The sequence below is a fragment of the Phragmites australis genome, chromosome 9 (genome assembly GCF_958298935.1).
Source record: "Phragmites australis chromosome 9, lpPhrAust1.1, whole genome shotgun sequence".
NCBI lineage: Eukaryota > Viridiplantae > Streptophyta > Magnoliopsida > Poales > Poaceae > Phragmites > Phragmites australis.
This window is the reverse complement of record NC_084929.1, coordinates 20837288-20857055: the sequence shown is the minus strand read 5'-3', so window position 1 is coordinate 20857055 and position 19768 is coordinate 20837288. Positions and strand designations below refer to the sequence as shown.

At 39.6% G+C, this 19768-nt stretch overlaps 2 protein-coding genes across 3 annotated transcripts; both read left to right on the top strand.

The window, feature by feature from the left end:
* Positions 1-3567: 3567 nt before the first annotated feature.
* On the top strand, positions 3568-5292 carry LOC133929770 (uncharacterized). 2 transcript variants are annotated; one of them, XM_062376547.1, is made up of 6 exons: positions 3568-3981; positions 4079-4160; positions 4282-4414; positions 4515-4666; positions 4772-4879; positions 4979-5292. In XM_062376547.1, the coding sequence occupies exons 1-6, from the start codon at positions 3861-3863 to the stop codon at positions 5259-5261; spliced, it is 879 nt and encodes a 292-aa protein (XP_062232531.1). In that variant the 5' UTR covers positions 3568-3860; the 3' UTR covers positions 5262-5292. The 2 variants fall into 2 exon arrangements, with proteins under 2 accessions (XP_062232531.1, XP_062232530.1); XM_062376546.1 differs by having other exon boundaries at positions 3571-3981; positions 4772-5292.
* Positions 5293-15405: 10113 nt separating this feature from the next.
* LOC133928772 (uncharacterized) lies at positions 15406-18770 on the top strand. The gene is made up of 6 exons (XM_062375252.1): positions 15406-15608; positions 15810-16225; positions 16320-16971; positions 17106-17305; positions 17436-17680; positions 17764-18770. Exons 2-6 carry the CDS (start codon positions 15927-15929, stop codon positions 18555-18557), a joined length of 2190 nt encoding a protein of 729 aa, XP_062231236.1. The 5' UTR covers positions 15406-15608; positions 15810-15926; the 3' UTR covers positions 18558-18770.
* The last annotated feature ends 998 nt before the right edge of the window (positions 18771-19768 follow it).

Sequence of the window (19768 nt, the reverse complement as noted above, 5' to 3'; positions counted from 1 at the left end):
CTTGAGCTCATAGATTCTTTCACCAGTGCTGAAATTCCAGATCCATAGGTTGATCCTCTCGGCTATGCTCTTTGTTGCAGAGCATATGATACATGGCCCCTGTGGTGCAGATAACCCAAAATTTTCTTGTATGAAAAATGGTATTTGCTCTAAAGGCTATCCGAAACCATTCTCTGAAGAAACTAAAATTGATGACCAAGGCTTCGCTGTGTATAAACGTCCTCAAAATGGAAGATATGTTAAGAAAGGAAACGTTAATTTAGATAATCGATGGGTAGTGCCTTACAATATGACCCTTCTTAAAAAGTTTCAGGCTCACATTAATGTTGAGTTTTGTAATAGGACACATGTTTTAAAATATTTGTTCAAGTATGTAACAAAAGGTCTTGATTGTGCAAAAGTCTATCTTGAGCGAATTAGAAAGGGTGAAGATGTACCGATGAATGCCACAACTAGGAGTGTTAATGAGGTCAAAGATTATCTAGATTGTCGATACATTTGTGAATAAGATGTATGTTGGCGGGTATGTGACTATAATATACATACCCATGTTCCGCCTGTAGAGTGATTGTCTGTTCATTTACCTAACGAGAATTACGTTACTTACAGAGAAACAGACAATTTGTCTGCAGTCGCAGCAAACGAACAAATCAAATGAACTATGCTAACTGAGTGGTTTTTAGCTAATGAAAGATACACACAGGGAAATAACTTAACTTATTGTGAATACCCAACCTTATTTACATGGGATGAAATAGATAGAGTATGGAATAAAAGGCAGCATGGTTTTAAGATAGGACATCTATATTTTGTCCACCCTAGTGTAGGAGAACGGTACTTTTTAAGAATGTTATTAATGATTGTGAGAGGTGCAAAGAGCTACGAAGACATTAGGACTTATGAGGGAATAGTGTATAGTACGTTCAAACAAGCATGTGCAGCCCAAGGTCTTCTAGGGGATGATACTGAGTGGCTTAGTGCTTTTAATGAGGTAGTTACGTGGGGTTCATCAGCTCAGCTTAGACAACTTTTTGTTACTATGTTGTTGTTTTGTGATGTCAAAGATGAATTTTCACTTTTTGAGAACATCTGGTTCTATTTGGGAGATGATATTCAGCACCAATTGAAACAAACTTTGCGAAACCCAAATTTTATCCTTCCTTTATGTGACCTAAAAGACATGGTACTTGATGAGATCTCCATTTTACTTAATAAACATGGAGCCAGTGTAAAATACTATAATTTGCCCAGCAAGAGCGAAAAAGCTTCGCCATTTCTCACAAATAGGCTTATAGACGATGAGATGTCTTACAACCTATCTAAATTAGAGACGGAATCTGCATTCTTGTGTAGTCGTTTGACCTCAGAATAGATGCAGGCTTTTCATCAAATAGTTAGCTGTGCCATATGAAACTCCTGGGTTTTTCTTTGTTTCAAGATTTGGTGGTACCGGGAAAACTTTTCTTTGGAATGCAATTGTGTCATTTTTAAGAGCGAAAAGAAAAATTATCCTCACTGTTGCGTCTTCTGGCGTAGCAGCTTTACTTTTGCCAGATGGAAGAACTGCTCATTCTCAATTTAAGATACCCCTTAATATTGATGATAGTACTATTTGTGATATTAAGAGGGGCACCATGCTAGCTGAGCTAATCCTTAAAACATCATTAGTTATCTGGGATGAAGCTCTTATGACCCATAGGAAATGTTTTGAGACACTAGATAGAACTCTACGTGATATAGTAGGTGGGCAGAATCCCAAAGCAAAAGGTCTTGTGTTTGGTGGTAAAGTCATTGTGCTTGGTGGTGACCTAAGACAAATTCTTCCTGTAATAGAGGGTGGTACTAGAGCTGAGGTAGTTAATGCTTCAATTACTAATTCAACGTTGTGGCATCATGCGAAGGTCTTAAAATTAACAACTAATATGAGACTGTTGTCAACTGATCTTGATCCTATTGTGCAATGTGAAATTGCTGAATTTAGCAAGTGGGTGCTTGATATTGGTGAAGCAAAGTTGCCTATCGACAAACGTAGTACTGAGGATGAGCCGACATGGATAGAGATAACTTCTGATTTTTTGCTTCATACAGATAGTGACAAAATTGCTTGTATTATTTCTTTTGTTTACCCAAACTTGGAAACAAATTTTTCTGATGCATCATATTTGTGTAAGCATGCTATATTAACGCCAACAAATGAAACTACTGACGAAGTTAACTCATATGTTTGTCTCTTGTTCCAGGTGAGAAAAGAGAATTCCTAAGATGTGACACAATTTGTAAATCAACAGATACAGTTGGGGATGCAGATCTACTCTATCCTGTCGAGTTTCTTAACTCGCTTTAATTTAACAATTTCCCACAGCATCGTCTTGTGCTAAAAAAGGGTGTTCCTATCATGTTGCTACGTAACCTTAGTCAAACAGAAGGGTTGTGCAATGGAACACGACTTATCATCATAAATCTTGCTGACTTAATGATTGAAGCGGTTATTATAACTGGAAAAAATATTGGGCAAACTGTTTATATACCTATGATAGTTTTGTCTTCGCAAGAAATTAAAATGTCATTTAGCCTCCAGCGTCGTCAATTCCCTGTTAAAGTATGCTATGCTATGACTATAAATAAAAGTCAGGGACAAACTCTTGACAATGTCGGTGTTTATTTAAAGAGCCCTGTTTTCACTCATGGTCAATTATATGTAGCCATGTCTTGTGTAACATCCAAAAAATGGCTTACCATTTTGATTGAAAATGAGGATGGCACATATGGTTCCAAAACTAAAACATAGTATATACTGAAATTTTTGCATCTGTACCATAACTTTCTTATGTAGTTTGTACATAAATATCTATAATTTTTACTATAAAACATAGTTTGTTTATAATGATCCATATTATCTGGTGCATTAGTAGTTCTCTAATAACAAGAAGATATACATTTGTATATTTATCTTGCTTATTATATTATTTGTATATGTTTAGTTTCCTTATTTTGCTTATAGCACAGGATGTCAACCTTTATGCTGAAAGACATAAACCCACGGGGTAGGCATTGGGTCATTTCCACAAGGGTGTCAAGAATGTGGGATTACCGTGGAGGCACAGACAATGGTTAAATACGTCATGTTGATCTTGTGTTACTTGATGCTGAGGTAACAAAACTTTTACTTATTGTATCTTAAACTACAAATATTTTATCCTGTGTTCTTTACTATATAAATTCCCTTTGTTTATTTCATATCTTTGTGCTGCAGGGAACTCCAATTTATGTTGAGATTAGACCTGACAATATCGAATCTAAGAAACCTTTGCTTGCAGAGGGAAAGGTATACACGTTTAAGAGGTTTAGAGTTCTAAAATCTAAACCTGTCTACTGGCATGTTGAATAAGAGTTTATGATTGAAATCACCTGTCACACCTTGATCAAAGAAAAACATGATTTTTCGACTGATTTCCCACTATATACTTATAATCTAACAAAGTTTGCTGATTTACCCACTCTTGTTGGTGAAAACAAGCATTTTATCGGTTCGTGCCTTCCATTCCTTTCTCTCTAAAGATGATAGACTTGATATGTATTATGATCTGTAGTTATACCACTGCATACTTACTTGATTCCAACTATTTGCTATATGTTATTGGGATAATCATAGAAATCTCTGAATTGACCACCATTCAGCTTCAGAATCAGACGAGGGCTACAACTCGAAGGACAATTACATTGAGAGATCCAAGGTGCATCACACCATCTGTTTCCTATTTGGTTTTACTCCAATTTTTCCTTAATAGTTGATATGCCTCTATCTGAAATACAAATATATTTAAACATGATATTTTCCATTTGTTTGCAGCAACTACGAGATGAAGTTATTTTTATGGGGTCAAAGAGCCTCTGAATTTGATACTGATGAAGTGTGTGCACTTGGCCAGGATGGTCCAGTCATTGTTATCTTTGTTGGTATGCTTATGAAGTCTTACAAAGGTATGATGTCAAACAGTTCTATATGAAGTTAAGTTGCTCTTCTGTTATCCTCTTTCGCTACTTGTCGTCGGTAATAAACGTTTATCTTGTTTTGTAGGCGAGCATTCGTTGAGTAGTAACATAGCGTACCGTTGGTATATCAATCCTGAGGATACTGAAGCTGATGATTTCTTCGATAGGTACTGCTCTTCTATCTCACTGCTCCTTCATTGCTCTCGTACTTTGTGATATCTTATTCTTGATTCTTTTATCTACCTATTCATTAATCCTACATTTTATATTTTTTACCCTTCTCTACAGCCTTGGTGGTGATTTTCAGCCTATACAGCGTGTCGCACCAGATGAACAGCAGCACGTTCCTTGTCCTGTCCATATGGTACCCCAGCAGAAGACTCTCTATGAGCTCCTTGAGATTAGCCCATATGACTTTCCGGTTAAGTGTACCTCACAATTATATTTCCCATTGTTTCCTTAGTTTTTTTTACATTGCGCGTTGCCCATGTGATAGCTCACTAATCTTCTCTTACCTACAGACTGAAGGTTTTCGCTGTATTATCACTATCTCGAGGGTTGATCCATTCATATCCTGGTGGTTTCCTTCATGCAACCGATGTAGCAAAACCGCGCTTCCAGATGGAAATGACTATAAATGTCCGCACTGCGGTTGTACCGGCTCTACATTCAAGTAAATATCGCTTTCTTCGTGCAAGAAAATACCTTACAACTCTTTTGTTCAGACATAAATAACTAAGTTACTAATACAACTACCTAATGCTTTGGTTATACTTAGTTACAAGATATGTGTGGTTGGAACTAATGGAATAGATGAAGCAGAGTTTGTATTCTTTGGAGCTATGGGTCAGCGCCTTGTCCGTAAAGACGTCAAGCTACTGATGCGGTCGTGCCACAAAGCTGATGACATTCCAAGTGAAATAACATCCTTAGTATTCCAGAAATATTTATTGACAATTAATGTGACCAGCAAATGCTTTGACAGAGCTCAACGATCATATCAAGTTAACGCCATCAACTGTGCCTATGGTAGGCAGCCTACAATTCCAATAGTTAGGAAACCTACTGCTAGATTTGCTAGTGGAAAGCGCAAGGATACTTCATCGGAGGATACATCATCTACTAAAGCATCATTACAAGAGAGCCACCATGTTAAGTTGCCTCCTCTTCCTCAGGAATATATTTTGATGCTTTTTCGTGCTCTATTTACTAGCGACTTTTTTTTCAAACCTAGCCCTTATTGGTTTTTCTTATATGTTAGAACATAAAAGATACTCCACCATCAAAGGACACTCAAGGACTTACACTATCTAAGACAAATGACTCTTCCTCATAAGCCAAATGTGTTTTCTTCTTTTTGTTTATCATAAAGCAAAGAATGTACAGATGCATACTATTGAAACTCAGAACAACTCATGTTCATCTATATGTACTCTTCACATCTTAGGATTTTTATGATCAAATAATTGTAAGGTGCATATATTTTTTATATGTGCACGTCTTATATATTTTCCCCTTTTTTTACACAATTTACAGAAGAATGATGATTCTCTCAATCATGAACTGGAAGATGACATGGATAATGCTGCTGCTGGGTTAGTATATCAAATGTGTCTTTTATATTATATTCATCCTAGTGGTGTCTTCCCTCAACATGATTCATGTTTTGCAAATAGTCCTAAAAACTATTTAGTTGACACCAATTCTTCATAAGTGGTAACAGTAGGATGAATATTAAAGGTACTTGTTTATTACAGCTTAAAAACAATAAAAGAAATCTTATACCTCTTGAAATGAAAGAATAGTGAGTAGATTTCACAACATTAGTTAGGCTGAGGGTCCTCATTCCAACAAGACAAAAATCTTTCCCCATTATTGTTTAACTTACATATATGTTCTTTGGCAACATTTTTGGTAAATCTAAGTTGGACAGTAAAAGAGTTGGGTTGCCTTGTTATGGACTTAAGGTCACCCTAACGGACTAATGAATCTACAAAATGTAGATTGTACAATACTATACCTTTGAAACAACATGTCCTATAAATTGATACCAATGTTGCCCTGCAGTTTCAGAAATCAGATGGGAATCCAAACTAACCTCAAGTACAGTGCTATGTTTCTAAAGTCCTCAAGCTGATTTTCACATAATAACATACTATAGGGTATCAACATCGCTAAAATAATGCTGCATATTTCTTCGATCAGGGTGAGATTTCTGGCCTACTCTTGGGAGTTTGTTTGGCGAATCGAGGGTTCATTGGTGATTGGTGGCAGGTTGTTTTGGGCTTTAAGTTTTTGGTGATTGCTGATGCGATTCATCAATCACACCACCTGTGTTGACGGGTTTAGTGTTTAGGGCTCGTTGATCGATCTGAAATTGCTACCATTTATGTGCTCTTTGGTTGATTTGGAGGGCACTGGGATTTGAGATGGCATCAAATCCTGATTGTGTGTGTTGGTGATATGGGATCCGGGGGTTTTCGAGTTCCGAGGTCAGGATAGCGCAGTGCCACATGGCGCCTTCCCTCGGGGACCACCTTCCCGAGGGCCCGGGGGATGCCAGGTGCAGGAGGGGTGCTCGGGGCCAAGAACAGTTGGTCTCCGAGTACCCAGAGTGCCTCGAGAACCCGAGAAGAGCCAGATCCGGGAGTGGGTGCTCGGGGCCAAGAGCAGTTGGTCCCCGAGCACCCAGAGTGCCCCGAGCACCCGGCAAGCCCCATGCCGGTGGACCCCGCAGGGACTCCACGATGAGGTGTCGATCGGTGGGAGGACCAATACCGCATTTAATGGGGAGCGTGGACGGTCACATCCAACCACTCTCCCCCACGCCTGTCGTACTGAATACGTCAGTCCCTGCCACCGCCTGGCAGGAAGGTGTGGGCACAATTAATACGACGGGTCCCATCGCATGTCCCCTCGCGGGGCCCATAAAGAAAGACGGCTTGAAGATATCTTCGATGGGCTCGAGGCTTATCGCCTATCACCCTGTTGCATCAGACTGTGTCAGACCTACTCTGACCAGACGGGCATGAGAGAGTACTCAGAGGCTGGCCGGTGGGCGCCCCTGTGCCTGCTAAAGTTGGGACGTGAAGACCGATGGGACCGTCCGAGGGATGTATTTTCAACCCTCTGTAACATCAACTGTAGACACATGATGGTTGTTTTTCATTTATTGTTTACGGGAACTTGTGCCTTTGTTCTGGGCACTCCCTGGAGGGCCTCCCCCCGGTAGATAAAGGGGGGGGGGGAGCACTTCGTAGAGGAGACGACGGGAAAAAAGAGAGCTCAATACTTCAGACAGCCGATAGAACAGCAGCTCCTGGTAACACAGAGAAAAATGAGAGTGCTAGAGATCCAGAGAAAGGTATTCGAAGAGCATTGATAATATACTAGACACACAGGAGTAGGGTATTACGCCTCTGTGCGGTCTGAATCTGTCTAAATCCTTGGTGCATTCATTACTACTAGCCAACGACAATTCATCCCGCCTAAGTCCCACACGCATTAACCCCACATACGAGGTAGTTCCAGGACCAGCCCTCCGACCGAATCTCAAAGGGGATCCCTCAGGATCCCTGCTTGCGGTGTTCATCCACCGACAGTGTGGATGTTCCCAATGTATTTATACAAAAATTCATCCGATGTTGTTATTCTAGGAATTTAGGGCTGTAGATTATAATCAATATGGGGTTTGATTCGCAGAAAAGAAGAGGGATGCTACGCAGAGGCTTCTAGAGATGTATTATGTTTACTAATTGAGAAAGTGTTAGTTAATGGTTGATATTTCTTCCACCCATTAGGACTTTACGATTTTTGAGTAGTTTATAAGGTAGTCAAAACTTTTCTTCGCATATGGGATGCTCATGGTACGAGTTTAATCTTTATTGTTAGAACATAGGGAGCGAGTTATGGACAAAGTTAGATTTTATTACTTAATTGGTATGGTTCGCTAGCAGCTTCTTAGGTTCTTAGGGATTTACCCAATCAGCAGTGTTTCTTAAGATATATGTGCCATCTATTGATGACTTCACATGTTAATTTTGATGATGTTATGTGTGGTTGTTATAATTTGCTAAGAATCTTGGCTTCGGAATAGTATAGTGATCATGTCTGTTACATATGCATAAGTTATTACTGTTGGACCTTTGATAAGTCACCTCAGTAAGAATTTATTTTGTGGAGCTTCTATGCTTGACAAAAAATTGGTAACCATCTGTTGATCAAATGTTCAAAAAGCATTTATCATATATTTGTCTTTTGACTTTTATCTGAAAGTAATACATATTTTATTTCTCAGTGTTATCTTTATACTTCTATCACATCATCCATCCATGTCGAAACAACAAAGTTATATAGGAGTGATGAATACTCTCCTTGTCACCAGACTCCTATCAAATTTATGTCTTTACTTCACTAAATTCATTGTCCCATTAAGGTCTGAACTACTCACTTTTAGCCTTCTATCTAATGAGCAAAGAAACAACCTCGTACCATGTAGAATTCATTTTAATACAGCATGGGAAATTTAGGAATATTTCACCTGAAAAATGTGAAACATCATTTATAGGAGAAAAACCCCCTAAAATGTTCTATATAGAAGAACAGAGGGTGTATTTCATAAATGAGATGGTGATCTTTTACAATAAGCTTCCTGTTTCTTTTTCTGGATATTCAAGCTTCCTGTTTCTTTTCCTGGATATTCAATTGAGATAGCATAATATTTCAATGGAAGTGATTATGACACAAATGACTCATATTTTTATTATCTACATTTTACAAACATCTTGTTACTCCCACCCGTAAAACCACAAGCAGGACAGTCGTGAAGGGAAGGAGAAATTTTTTATGTTGCTTAAAAGTGTTGTTATTTCTTGCCATGGCCGACCCTTTAATTTGTCTTATCAATTTTCAACCATAATATTTGACTCTTAATATATTGTTGTGAATCAGAAATGTACATTTTTATTGTTAGTTTTATGATAACATGAGGAAATACTGATGTTGCATGTGTGCCTAACTGCAGAGATAACTCTTCGGCTATTTCCGATGATGACAATGACGATGGCTCAACCAAACTTTAGTAGCCTCATAGTATTAGCAACCGTAGCATGGGAGGTATTTATATTTTGATCATCTTACTTAGCACTTCTCTAAGATTTTCTTTGCTTTCTCAGGCTTTAACCTTTTTTTATTGTTTTTATGCTTCTTTTTCAGCTTACTAGCCAGAGGCTACCTTCCTTTTGTTGTTAATATAACTTCATACTAAAGTATACACACCAACAGACTTGTTACTTCTGTGGTTGTAAATATGAACTTAATGCTCCGACCTTCTTTTTGATGTTTATATTACCTCAATCCGGAAGATAGGATCTGTCAACATCCTGATCCAGTTGTTTGATTTGCTGGTGACAAGAGATATGTGCTTTTGTAATTCTAGACGTATTCGCGGTGAGTTCTTTGTATCATGTATTATTTTCTCATGGTGGTTGCCTTGTGCTCCTATGTAGTAGTCATTTTGCTACCTCCTGTTATCCGTGGTTTTACTTGATTTGTTGTTGTTTTCTGGATGGATATGCATGGCCAATTGAGTAGTGTGAAAATGATGGTTTATGCAGCTTTGTTGACTGCAAGAGCTGGTGCCACAGATCCATCTGTTGTGCCATCTATATGCCACATCTATACTATTCTTCAGTATAATTTGGCTATGTTCAAAGCTACAAGTATTGTTATATGTTTTTGCTGCAATGCATATGTGGTCTTTGTAAACCATGTTAACTTATCAAGTCTAGAAGTGTTATCATCTGTGACTTATTAACTTAATGCTCTCCGTGGATTTAAAAAAGTAAAATCCTTGATATTGCCACTGTCATTGACCTCGATTTTGCCTGTTATCTGTGGCTGAATCTGGCATTTGTGGTGATTATGAGTACTTTGCCGTTGCAGCTTATGTGGTTTGTTCGTGTCATTCTTTTAATCTGAGCAAATGCTTGCCTATTCGAGCATTCATTCGTATTTTAGATAATGGAAAACGGTTTCCAGCATCTACACTTTGGGAGCATTCATTCGAACCGTGTGGTGATACAGATGATGCTTTGTCCATTGAATCCAATCGTTTATGGAGGCTATAGTTAGGTCAAGTGTTTGTTAATTAGTAGTGTCATATGGTATCGATTTGTACAGAGCATGCCTTTTGATATTTAGGGAGTACAACAGTAATTTGAACCATGCAAGGCCTACAGTTGTTCAACTTATCGATGCCGTGAGTGAGATGGTTGTATAATGTTGTATGCTATGATTTGGGATTACAATGTATGAACTATGAAACAAAGTACTATGTACTTATTTGGCATGTGAACTAACTTTGTTTTTAAGACGAGCCCAGATCAAGGAATCCGCCGTCTCGAAGTCCGATTGAGGTTTGCAAGATCTAGCGAACTGGGAAGCTTGTTTTAGCATTGATGTATTTTGCAAACGGTTTAAGAATTCTGTTGAAAGAGCTTTTGAAGTCATATACCCAAAATATAGCTATTGAAGTTCGTTTGGAAGTTTGTTGGAGATACCCTTACCAACGTCAATTTATGCTAACGATGCGCAAGGGCACGCCGATCTCCACTAGTAGAAGTCTATTTTACCACTAGCTCTGGCCTCAGTTTGATTTTCCTCTATTAACTATAAAATCAAATATTATTGTTTGCTCAGCTATTCAAATACGAAGATTTTCCATTCTGGTTAACTCCAGTTTTATCCTATGTGTCTCACATGCCGCTGTGGGATCCATATGTCACATGCCATACGTAATAATTTTATACCAATTTTATAAGTAGTCACAATCGCTAATATTTATATAAAATATACAAGTTATGACAGATTTAATCAATCTTTATTATTTACCTGAGTTGATCAAATAATTACCGTGTAAAATTAAATCACGTTCTTCTTTGCAAAAATACATTTAATCTCACATTATTTAACCTCCATACCTAAATGCTCAATATTTGTCTCTAATACATTCCAAAAATACATTTAATCTCTAATTATTTATTTTTCATATCTAAACATCCAATATTTACCTTTTGTACATTCACTATCATATTTCTCCAGAAGGTGCACTACCTCACGCACTTCATCTAGAGCGCCAGGTTTCTTTAGAGGGTGCGCCACCTCCCGTACTTAGCCTATGGCACTGGCTTTCTATACAAAGTGTGTCGTTGTCTGCACGTCTTCTCCACCGCAGTCTATCATAAAGGTTGCCTCTGTCGTGCTATCTTTACACTAAATTACTATACGAGAATTGTTTTTATCCTCCTCACAAATCGATCACCATCTTGTTCCTCCTCGTAATATTACTATGAACAACCAACTCTGGACGATACGACCCCCTCAACCTTTCTACATAGGTACTCATCATTTTTCTCTCTTCTAAAATTATATGATTATATTATGAATTTCGTATACATAAATCTCTCTTTTCTTATGCTATATTCTTTTTTTTATGCTATTTTTTTTATTTTCGGATTGCTATACTTATAGTGTGTGAAGCAAGTATGCAATTGCTAGTTAAAAAAACTATGACCTATTTATTTTTAAAAAATTATATTTATTTCTTCCTACCTTATTTAGCTTCTTCCTCCTTTCGTCAATTACAGAAGAGTTTGCGCAGAGGCGGAACAAGGTCCTATGACATAATATCACCATGGCGTAGTTACTATATATGAGCCAACTTTAAGTGAGCTTCACATATCAGGGATCATATCCTGAGGTGACGTAAAATCAAAGGAACCCTATCCGTATAGGCACGAAAGAGGCAGCACGGAGGCGGCGAGGAGGCGAGGCCGATCGGGATGAGCTCAGGGCCGCCAGCGAGCAGACAGAGCCGCTCGGTCTTGACGTGGCGGGCGAAGCAGGGGGTGTGAGAGGGTGGCGCCGACGTGGATCATGGCGTGGGGAGGTGGAACGGCGGCTTGGAGCAGGGGCGCGGGGAGGCAGCACGACAGCCTTCCTCTCCAAGTCCAAATCAGTCGTTGCCGCCTCCATATTGTTCGGACATCGCACGCTGTTTCCTCTGTTCACCTCCGTAGGAATGACTGGAACCAGTACAAACCAGTACAAACTTGGCAGTTAGATGGCCAGCAACCAGTACAAACCCAAACCGGGGACTAATTCTTAGACGAGACATCAATAGAACCAAATAATTAAACTTGGATCTCAGGTCTTGCAATGAAACCAGCATCGACAGAAATTGACCTGAGTAGCTCTGATCTGGAGCCCGACGTGTGTGACATTGGACAGATTTGGATTAAGCCTATAGTGGTCCATTTGTGCGTGGGAGGTTGAGAGTTCAGTCCATCTTACTAGCATAGGGTGTGCAATACCAATATATAAATCTATGTGGTTCAATAGCACTTAACCCATATTAACCCTTTTACGTCCTTTTACGTGAATCGATAGCGAAAGTGTAAGCAAGTTCAGTGGCGGAGGTTGAACAAAATTGTAGGGGGCAAACTTATAGATATATGCTTAAGTTAGTATATTTGTTTGTAAGCAAGTGGTGATAATTAGTATTTGCTTAAGCAATGTATAAATTTAGGTAGGGCCATGGTCCCCTTTGGCCATCAAGAAGCTCAGTCCCTGAGCAAGTTAGTATGAATATATGGTTTACTTGGTGTGCGGATACTCCTAAGCCAGTTTGCCTTGAGCACAACATGCTCTTAGAGTGTGACATCTGGTTTAAATAGTTGAGGGAGCAATAATGTATGGTTTTGCGGTTGAGTGAGGAAAATCGGACCAGGGCAAAAGTTGAGAGAGGCAAAATCGTCTTTTTCCTTTTTTTATCTTGTGTGAATTTCATAAAACGAAAGCTATTTACACCAAACTATAAAAAAAACAAAACTTTTAGAAGTAGTTTCACATAACTACAACTATTTGCGCATCTAGTAACACATAACTACACCAGTTGTGCAAAACTACAACTATTTTGCTTTGTGTTTCACCATACAAAGTTGCAATTTCATATTACTAGAGGCACAAATAGTTATAGTTCCATTAAATTAGTCACAGAAGTTGTAGTTTTCATAATTAGATGAAAATAGTTGTAGTTTTGTGAAATTTACTCTTTTAATTTTCTATTGGCTTGCCTTTTGTACTGTGTTGGCATGATGTATAATTTTTCTGTTTTTTTCTTTCTCTTTTACCTGCAGTTTATTTCAATATCTTGACATTTTTTAGACTTGCTGAGTTCAACATTTATACACGCCTTGTTGATTTTTGGAAGTTTCTTTTCCTCCTTTTTCATATAATAATTACTTATGACTATTGAAAGTGATATATAAGAATGTAGAGAACTGTGAGAGCGTGATAGATGAAATCATATTATCCCTATTGCATACAATATCCTCTGTATATATTGACAGACACGAAAGGATGGATTAACTAACATAGAACATAGCTACAATAATTAGTGCTAAGAGGGTTACAACATTGATGTCATAGAGGTTATAGCTTTGATGGTATCCAGATTATGGACATGCACATAATGGAGATTTCAGAACAATTTTCTTTTTTTACTCATTTTCTTTCTTTCCTTTTTTTCACCATCTTTTTTCTCTCCTTTTCTTTTCTTTTATTTCTCCTTCTTCTTTTTTCTTCTCTTTCCTTTTTCTTTCTTTTCCATTTTTTTCTAATTCTTTCAACACATATAAAATGCAAAGTGCAACTTCTTTTTCTTCTTTTTTCGGTGAGGGTTTGGGCTAGGGTTCCTTGTTCAATGCATGAGGCATGAGGTTAGTTGCAGTCAATATTTTTCGAAGTGTTGATCCAAACTTTTTTGCTATTCACTTTTTTAGGAGCATTTGTTAAATTCTTTTTACCAATTCAATATTTTTTTGGTAAATGAATATTCAACAATTTTGTAAGACATGTTATTTAAATATTTTTACATACTTGCCAATTCAACATTTTTTGCTAATTCAACCTTTTTTTCTGCAATTGTGATTCAACACTTTCTTATTGATTCAACATTTTTGTAAAAAATGTGTATCCAATATTTTTTTTTTGTCTTGGATTCTCGTTGAATGGTACTTACATAATAATATATTGGATCCACATCTAGGAAAATATTGATTCAATATTTATCCTAAAATGTTAAAATCAGTAATTGGTCGCTGAGATAGCCTTTTGAATTACTTGACTTGGATCGGGCCCTTCGGTCGGTGCTGTCAAGGTCCATTTCCGTTTGGATAGGTTTTTTTAGCTTTTTTTAAAAAAAAATTCAGAAGCTATTCAGATGGCTGATTTTTGGTCAGATTTCTGATGGTTTTTGGCTGGCTGACAAAACGGTTATGGCTAAAATGAACTAAAAACTGAGAAGCAGGTTGTGATTGACTTTTCTGGCTTTTGTGTGCCGAGAAACTAAAAATTTATTATAAAAATTAACAACCAAAATTCAACAGTCATATCCACTTCCTCAGTTAGGGAGAAACTCTGAAGCCACGGCCTATCCAAACGGGCCCTATACCCCGCTTCAAGATGAGAAGTCGTATGTGTTTTTATTTCGGAAATACGTGCAATATCACGTTCCAAAAATTAACCAAAGTGGATTTTCAGCGTTATGTATTCATTTTCCACGACGAGCAATACGGAACGAAGTATTCAGCGCTAAACTAACCAACAGCTCAACATTCTAAATTTTATGACTAACAAAGTGTGCAAGTGTGGATGACTTGCTTCCGTGTGGTTTGCACCATGGGATGCCCTGAGCACGCGTCGACATTTGGATCACAAACTTTTTTATTTTTATATTTTTAAATAAAAAATAATAAATATATGTATCGGGGGACATGATCCTTTCAATAAGCACATGTCTAAAAATAAAAAATATTGTATTCTAATACTTTCAAAATTCAAAATAATAGCTAAATTATCATAAAAAATTATAAAAAACTTATGTGGTGTAGATGATGTTGCTACTCTCCAAAAATTTTTAACTCAAAGGATCCTGAAATTTATCTTTTTTATTTTTCATTGCACAAGTAATTGTTGGAGTTGAAAATTTTTAGACAGCTATATGATAGCACCATCTACACCACACAAGTTTTTCATGATTATTTTGTTATTGTTTTGAATTTCAAGATCATTGAAACAAAATATTTTTTAAAGTTTGTCGCCCTGCTATAGGTGGCCTGTCATCCTTCCAACCGTGGCTAGATTTGCAATTTTTCAAAAGATACACATATATTTATAATTTTTTATTTAAAAAATAAAAAATCTTTGTATCACGGCCAGGCTGGGCTACGTCGAGCCATCTGGGCCACGAATTCTAGTCCGGTTGGGCCGGGGCAGATAGGCATCCTACTGTCGCTTTCTCCTTCCCTGCCCCCGCAATCTTTCACTGCTCCCCAGTCCAGGGCTGCCCACCCGCCGCCACAATTTGTTGCGGCCTCCTCGTCGGGGACATCGCCGCCGGCGACGGGACACAGCAAGTCACTTCTCGTTCCACCGTTCCAAATAAAGATCTCGGTCTCGGCTTCTGCCTTCCGCACGCGTCGCCCATCCACCGTGAGAGATCGCCGCGACGAGGCGAGCCTTCGTCTACCGCAGCTCCTCCATCGACGGCAACAGTACGTCAGCGCTCCCCTTCTATTCCCCCTCATGCTGATTGTGGTGGCTGGCCGCGCAACCACCTCTCCCCCCCGGGTGGCGGATCTACCGCCCCGGCGTGCTCTGAGCTCTAGCGGCCGCCAGAGCTCGCCGGGGTGGTAGATTCGCCCCGTTCGTGCATCCGTAGTTTGATCAGGTCATTCTTCTTCTTCGTCGTGCAGGATCAATCTAGCAAATGTGTCCGTGCAGTTTATTTTCCAGAAAATTTTTATGCCCGCGTTGAATCCGCCCCTGTGCTGTGGTCCTGTGGCGAGATGAGCTGATTGTCCAAGAAAAGTATGGAGCAGGAGATGGAGGCTGAGGAGGAGGTGGTGGTGCGGTCGGTGAGCGACCTCCCGGTGCAGAACCCCCCGGGTGAGGAGTTCTCCGCCGCCAATCTCACCTGGGCCAAGTACGCCAGCTCCGGACACCACACCGACGACGTGGCGCTCATCCCCTACGACCGGATGGAGGCCTTCATCAGCGGCGAGTGCAACAACCCCGAGTGCCCCACCCGCTTCCACATCGAGCGTGGCCGCAAGCGCGATATGGGCAGCCTAAGGGACTACAGGAGCGACGAGTACCTCCTCTACAGGATGTATGTTTGCTCTGCACAGAACATTCATTTAACTCAGTGATTCTTAGTGCTACTTCTAATTTGCTCTGTACTTATCCGTCGAAGTTAATTCCAGGTATTGGTGCTCATTTGGCCCTGAGAATTATGGGGAGGGAGGGACCATCTTGCCCAGCAGAAGGTACAGGCTCAACACGAGGAACCGCGCCGCGCGCCCGCAGTCGATGCGAGGCTGCACTTGCCATTTCGCCATCAAGCGGCTGTACGCCCGCCCTTCCCTGGTTCTCATCATCTATCACGAGAGGTGCCATGTCAACAAGTCCGGTTTCATATGCCATGGGCCCCTCGACAGGGATGCCATCGGGCCTGGTGCTAGGAGAGTCCCGTATATTGGGAGCGAAATCCAGCAGCAGACCATGTCGTTGATTTATCTCGGTGTCCCAGAGGAGAACATACTGCAGACGCATATAGTAGGGATACAACGTTACTGTAGCTCAGATGCCAAAGTTGATAACCTTGCTTCGCAGTATGTCCAGAAGCTTGGGATGATCATCAAGAGGTCTACACATGAGTTGGATCTAGATGATCAAGCTAGCATCAGAATGTGGGTTGATAGGAACAAGAAATCTATGTTTTTCTTCCAGGAATCGACGGATACGGATGCATTCATTCTAGGGATCCAGACGGAATGGCAGCTGCAGCAAATGATGCGCTTTGGTCATCAGAGTCTTTTGGCTTCTCATTCCCCATTTGGTGTAAGCAAGCTAAAGGTATGTAACTGTACCAGTGATGAACAGTTTTGTACTAATTATGACTTAGAGCAATATCTCATCTGATGCGATGCCTAATTATGTAAGTAGGGACATGTTTTATTCTTTGTTTGACATTCTACTCTTTGCTGCAGTATCCTTTGCACACACTCCTTGTATTTGACTCAAGGCAGCATGCTCTTCCTGTTGCATGGATTATAACCCGCTCGATCACTAAGCAGGATACTTTGAAATGGATGAGAGCACTTACTGATCGAATACATTCTATAGATTCGGCCTGGAGAATTGGTGGTTTTATCATTGACGACCCAGCTTCAGACCTGGACCCAATCAGGTATAACATTGATTCTGACCTTTAGTAGTCACTTAGTACCAATGCCTAATTAGTTGAACTGTAGCCAGTTGACCAGTTCCATTTATGTAAAATTTGTGATTGCTACAGTGGTGTGTTGCCATTCTTTCAGGGATGTATTTGCCTGCCCAATTTTGTTCTCTTTCTGGCATATCAGGAGAACCTGGCTTAAAAATGTAATCAAGAAATGCAGCAACAGTGAGATACAGAGGGAAATTTTTATCCAACTAGGAAAAGTTATGTACAGTATCTGGAGTGAGAAGAATCCCATGGATGCCCTAGAGCAATTATTTCAAGACTTTATTGATCAAACCTCCTTCACAAAATATTTCAAGTCATTTTGGGTTCCCAAATTGGGTAAGAACGTCAGTTAGTAGTTTTGTAATGTACCTTGCAATGCAAATCCTCATGTAGATGTTAACGAATTCCTCCTTTGCTAGGATTGTGGATTGACTCCATCAGAAATCTACCATTAGCAAGTCAGGAATCATGTGGTGCCATTGAAGGTTACCATGTAAAGCTCAAGGCTAAAGCATATGATGATTTGCAGCTGGGTGCTCTTCAACGGGTGGACTGGTTAGTGCACAAGCTCACGACAGAGATCCATTCCAGCTACTGGCTCAACCTATATGCAGATGAGAGTGGTTCATTCCCTGAGGTGAAAGCAGAGTATGTTATGTCCTCTTCGTGGCAAAGGGCATTGCAGATACCTGATGATGCTGTTCTCTTTGATGACAAAGAACCCCTTTCAGCCAAGGTGGCAAGCCAGAAGGATGCTAGTCAGATGTGGACTGTATGGAATCCTGGTTCTGAATTTTCTCTCTGTGATTGTTCATGGTCAATGCAGGGTAACCTATGCAAGCATGTTATAAAGGTTAACATGATGTGCGGAGCACGCAAGGATTTTCAGCCCTCACTGTCGTTCCAGTCATTTCAGCATGTCCTACTTGATCTTTGGCAAAAACCGTTGGATGATTCATTCTCACTCGATCTGTCAGTAGCATGGGTCATTCAAATGCAGGAGAGGATCCAAAAGGTAGCTGAGCTTGCCACCTCCGACGGCATTGCTAAAGTTGCAGGCAAATTGCCAATTCAGTGGACAAACAAGAGAGGGAGAAGGGCCGCCAGTAAGCGCACAAGCCCTGTAGTTCCTCATTCTAATGGCAGCTTGCAAAAAGATTTGATCCCAAAGAAGAGCCAAAAGAGGAAGAGGTTGTCTAGCCTTTTGGATTAACAATGTGCTGCTTGCCAGAGTTATTTTTTGGTCCATCTGTCTGTAATTAGATGACTGTCTTTTGTTTTGTTTTGTTTCGTTTTCTGTTACTTTTTGGGCTGAATGAACTTGCTCAGCTACTTGTGATCAATTTTGTGTAGGCCTTAGATGGTATTACCTTCGCACTTGTAATGTTTCCTAGGAATAAAAATATATAGTTATTAGGCACTAGAAGGAAGCCACTGGATCAGTTTCTCTTGTTCCAATTCGATGCTGCGATTCAGTGTTATTCAGGTTGTCTGAAGCAAATCTTTTTTCTTTAATTCTTGATTTGCAAATTTATCTGGGGCTGAGGCAGTGAGCAATGCAGTTTGCAAGTGTTGAAGTTTTGTCAAAGCAATGTGTTATTCCTGTATGCAAACTTTAGTAAATGGTCCTGATTTGATCCTCTACGCATCTGCTCTGTATGTGCCGAGTTCTTGTTGGAAGCTGTTGATTCTTCGTTCGTAGTACTGGCAGCTGTGTACCTGTATTAAGTTACGAGGTGATATTTGAGTTGGTTTCAATCTGTAGCGACTTGTGGCGAACCGAATAGCTGGTAGTAGCTGTTCAATTGGTTTTAACTTTGTGTGTGTCGCAGTGGTTTACCTTGTTGGATATACTCCGTTTACAAATAAGTTTGTACTGTATACGTTTTTTTTTTCTAAAAAAGATTTATTATGAAACAATTTTTCTAGTATTATATATGTTAAAATAATTATAATTATTTAAAAAAATGTACGGTCAAACTTGCTATTGGGAAAAAATAGTGACAAGTATTTATAAACAGAGAAAGTATAAGAATACATATTCAGAAAGGCGGCTAATTTGGAAATTTAGACAATATACGTGACCGTATTTGCGAAATTAAACAACATGTTGGCGTATTTGCAAATCTAGCACTCGTATTCGGTATCTCAAATTCCGAAATTTGGATTTCGGTAACTCAAATTCCGAAAACACCCCGGGCCCACTGAATTCGGCAACTGAGGTGTCGAATATGGCACTGTGGGCCGTATTCGGCACCTCAGTTGCCGAATACAGCCGGCCGGCATCCCATCTTTCTTTTTGCCGCGTCATATCAATCATTGTCACGTCACGTCATTCGTTTTTTCCATCCCGTGAGTTCGGCCGGCCGGTGAATTATTGATGCAGGATGCATGCACGTTGGCCTGCGGAGAGCTAAATAAATT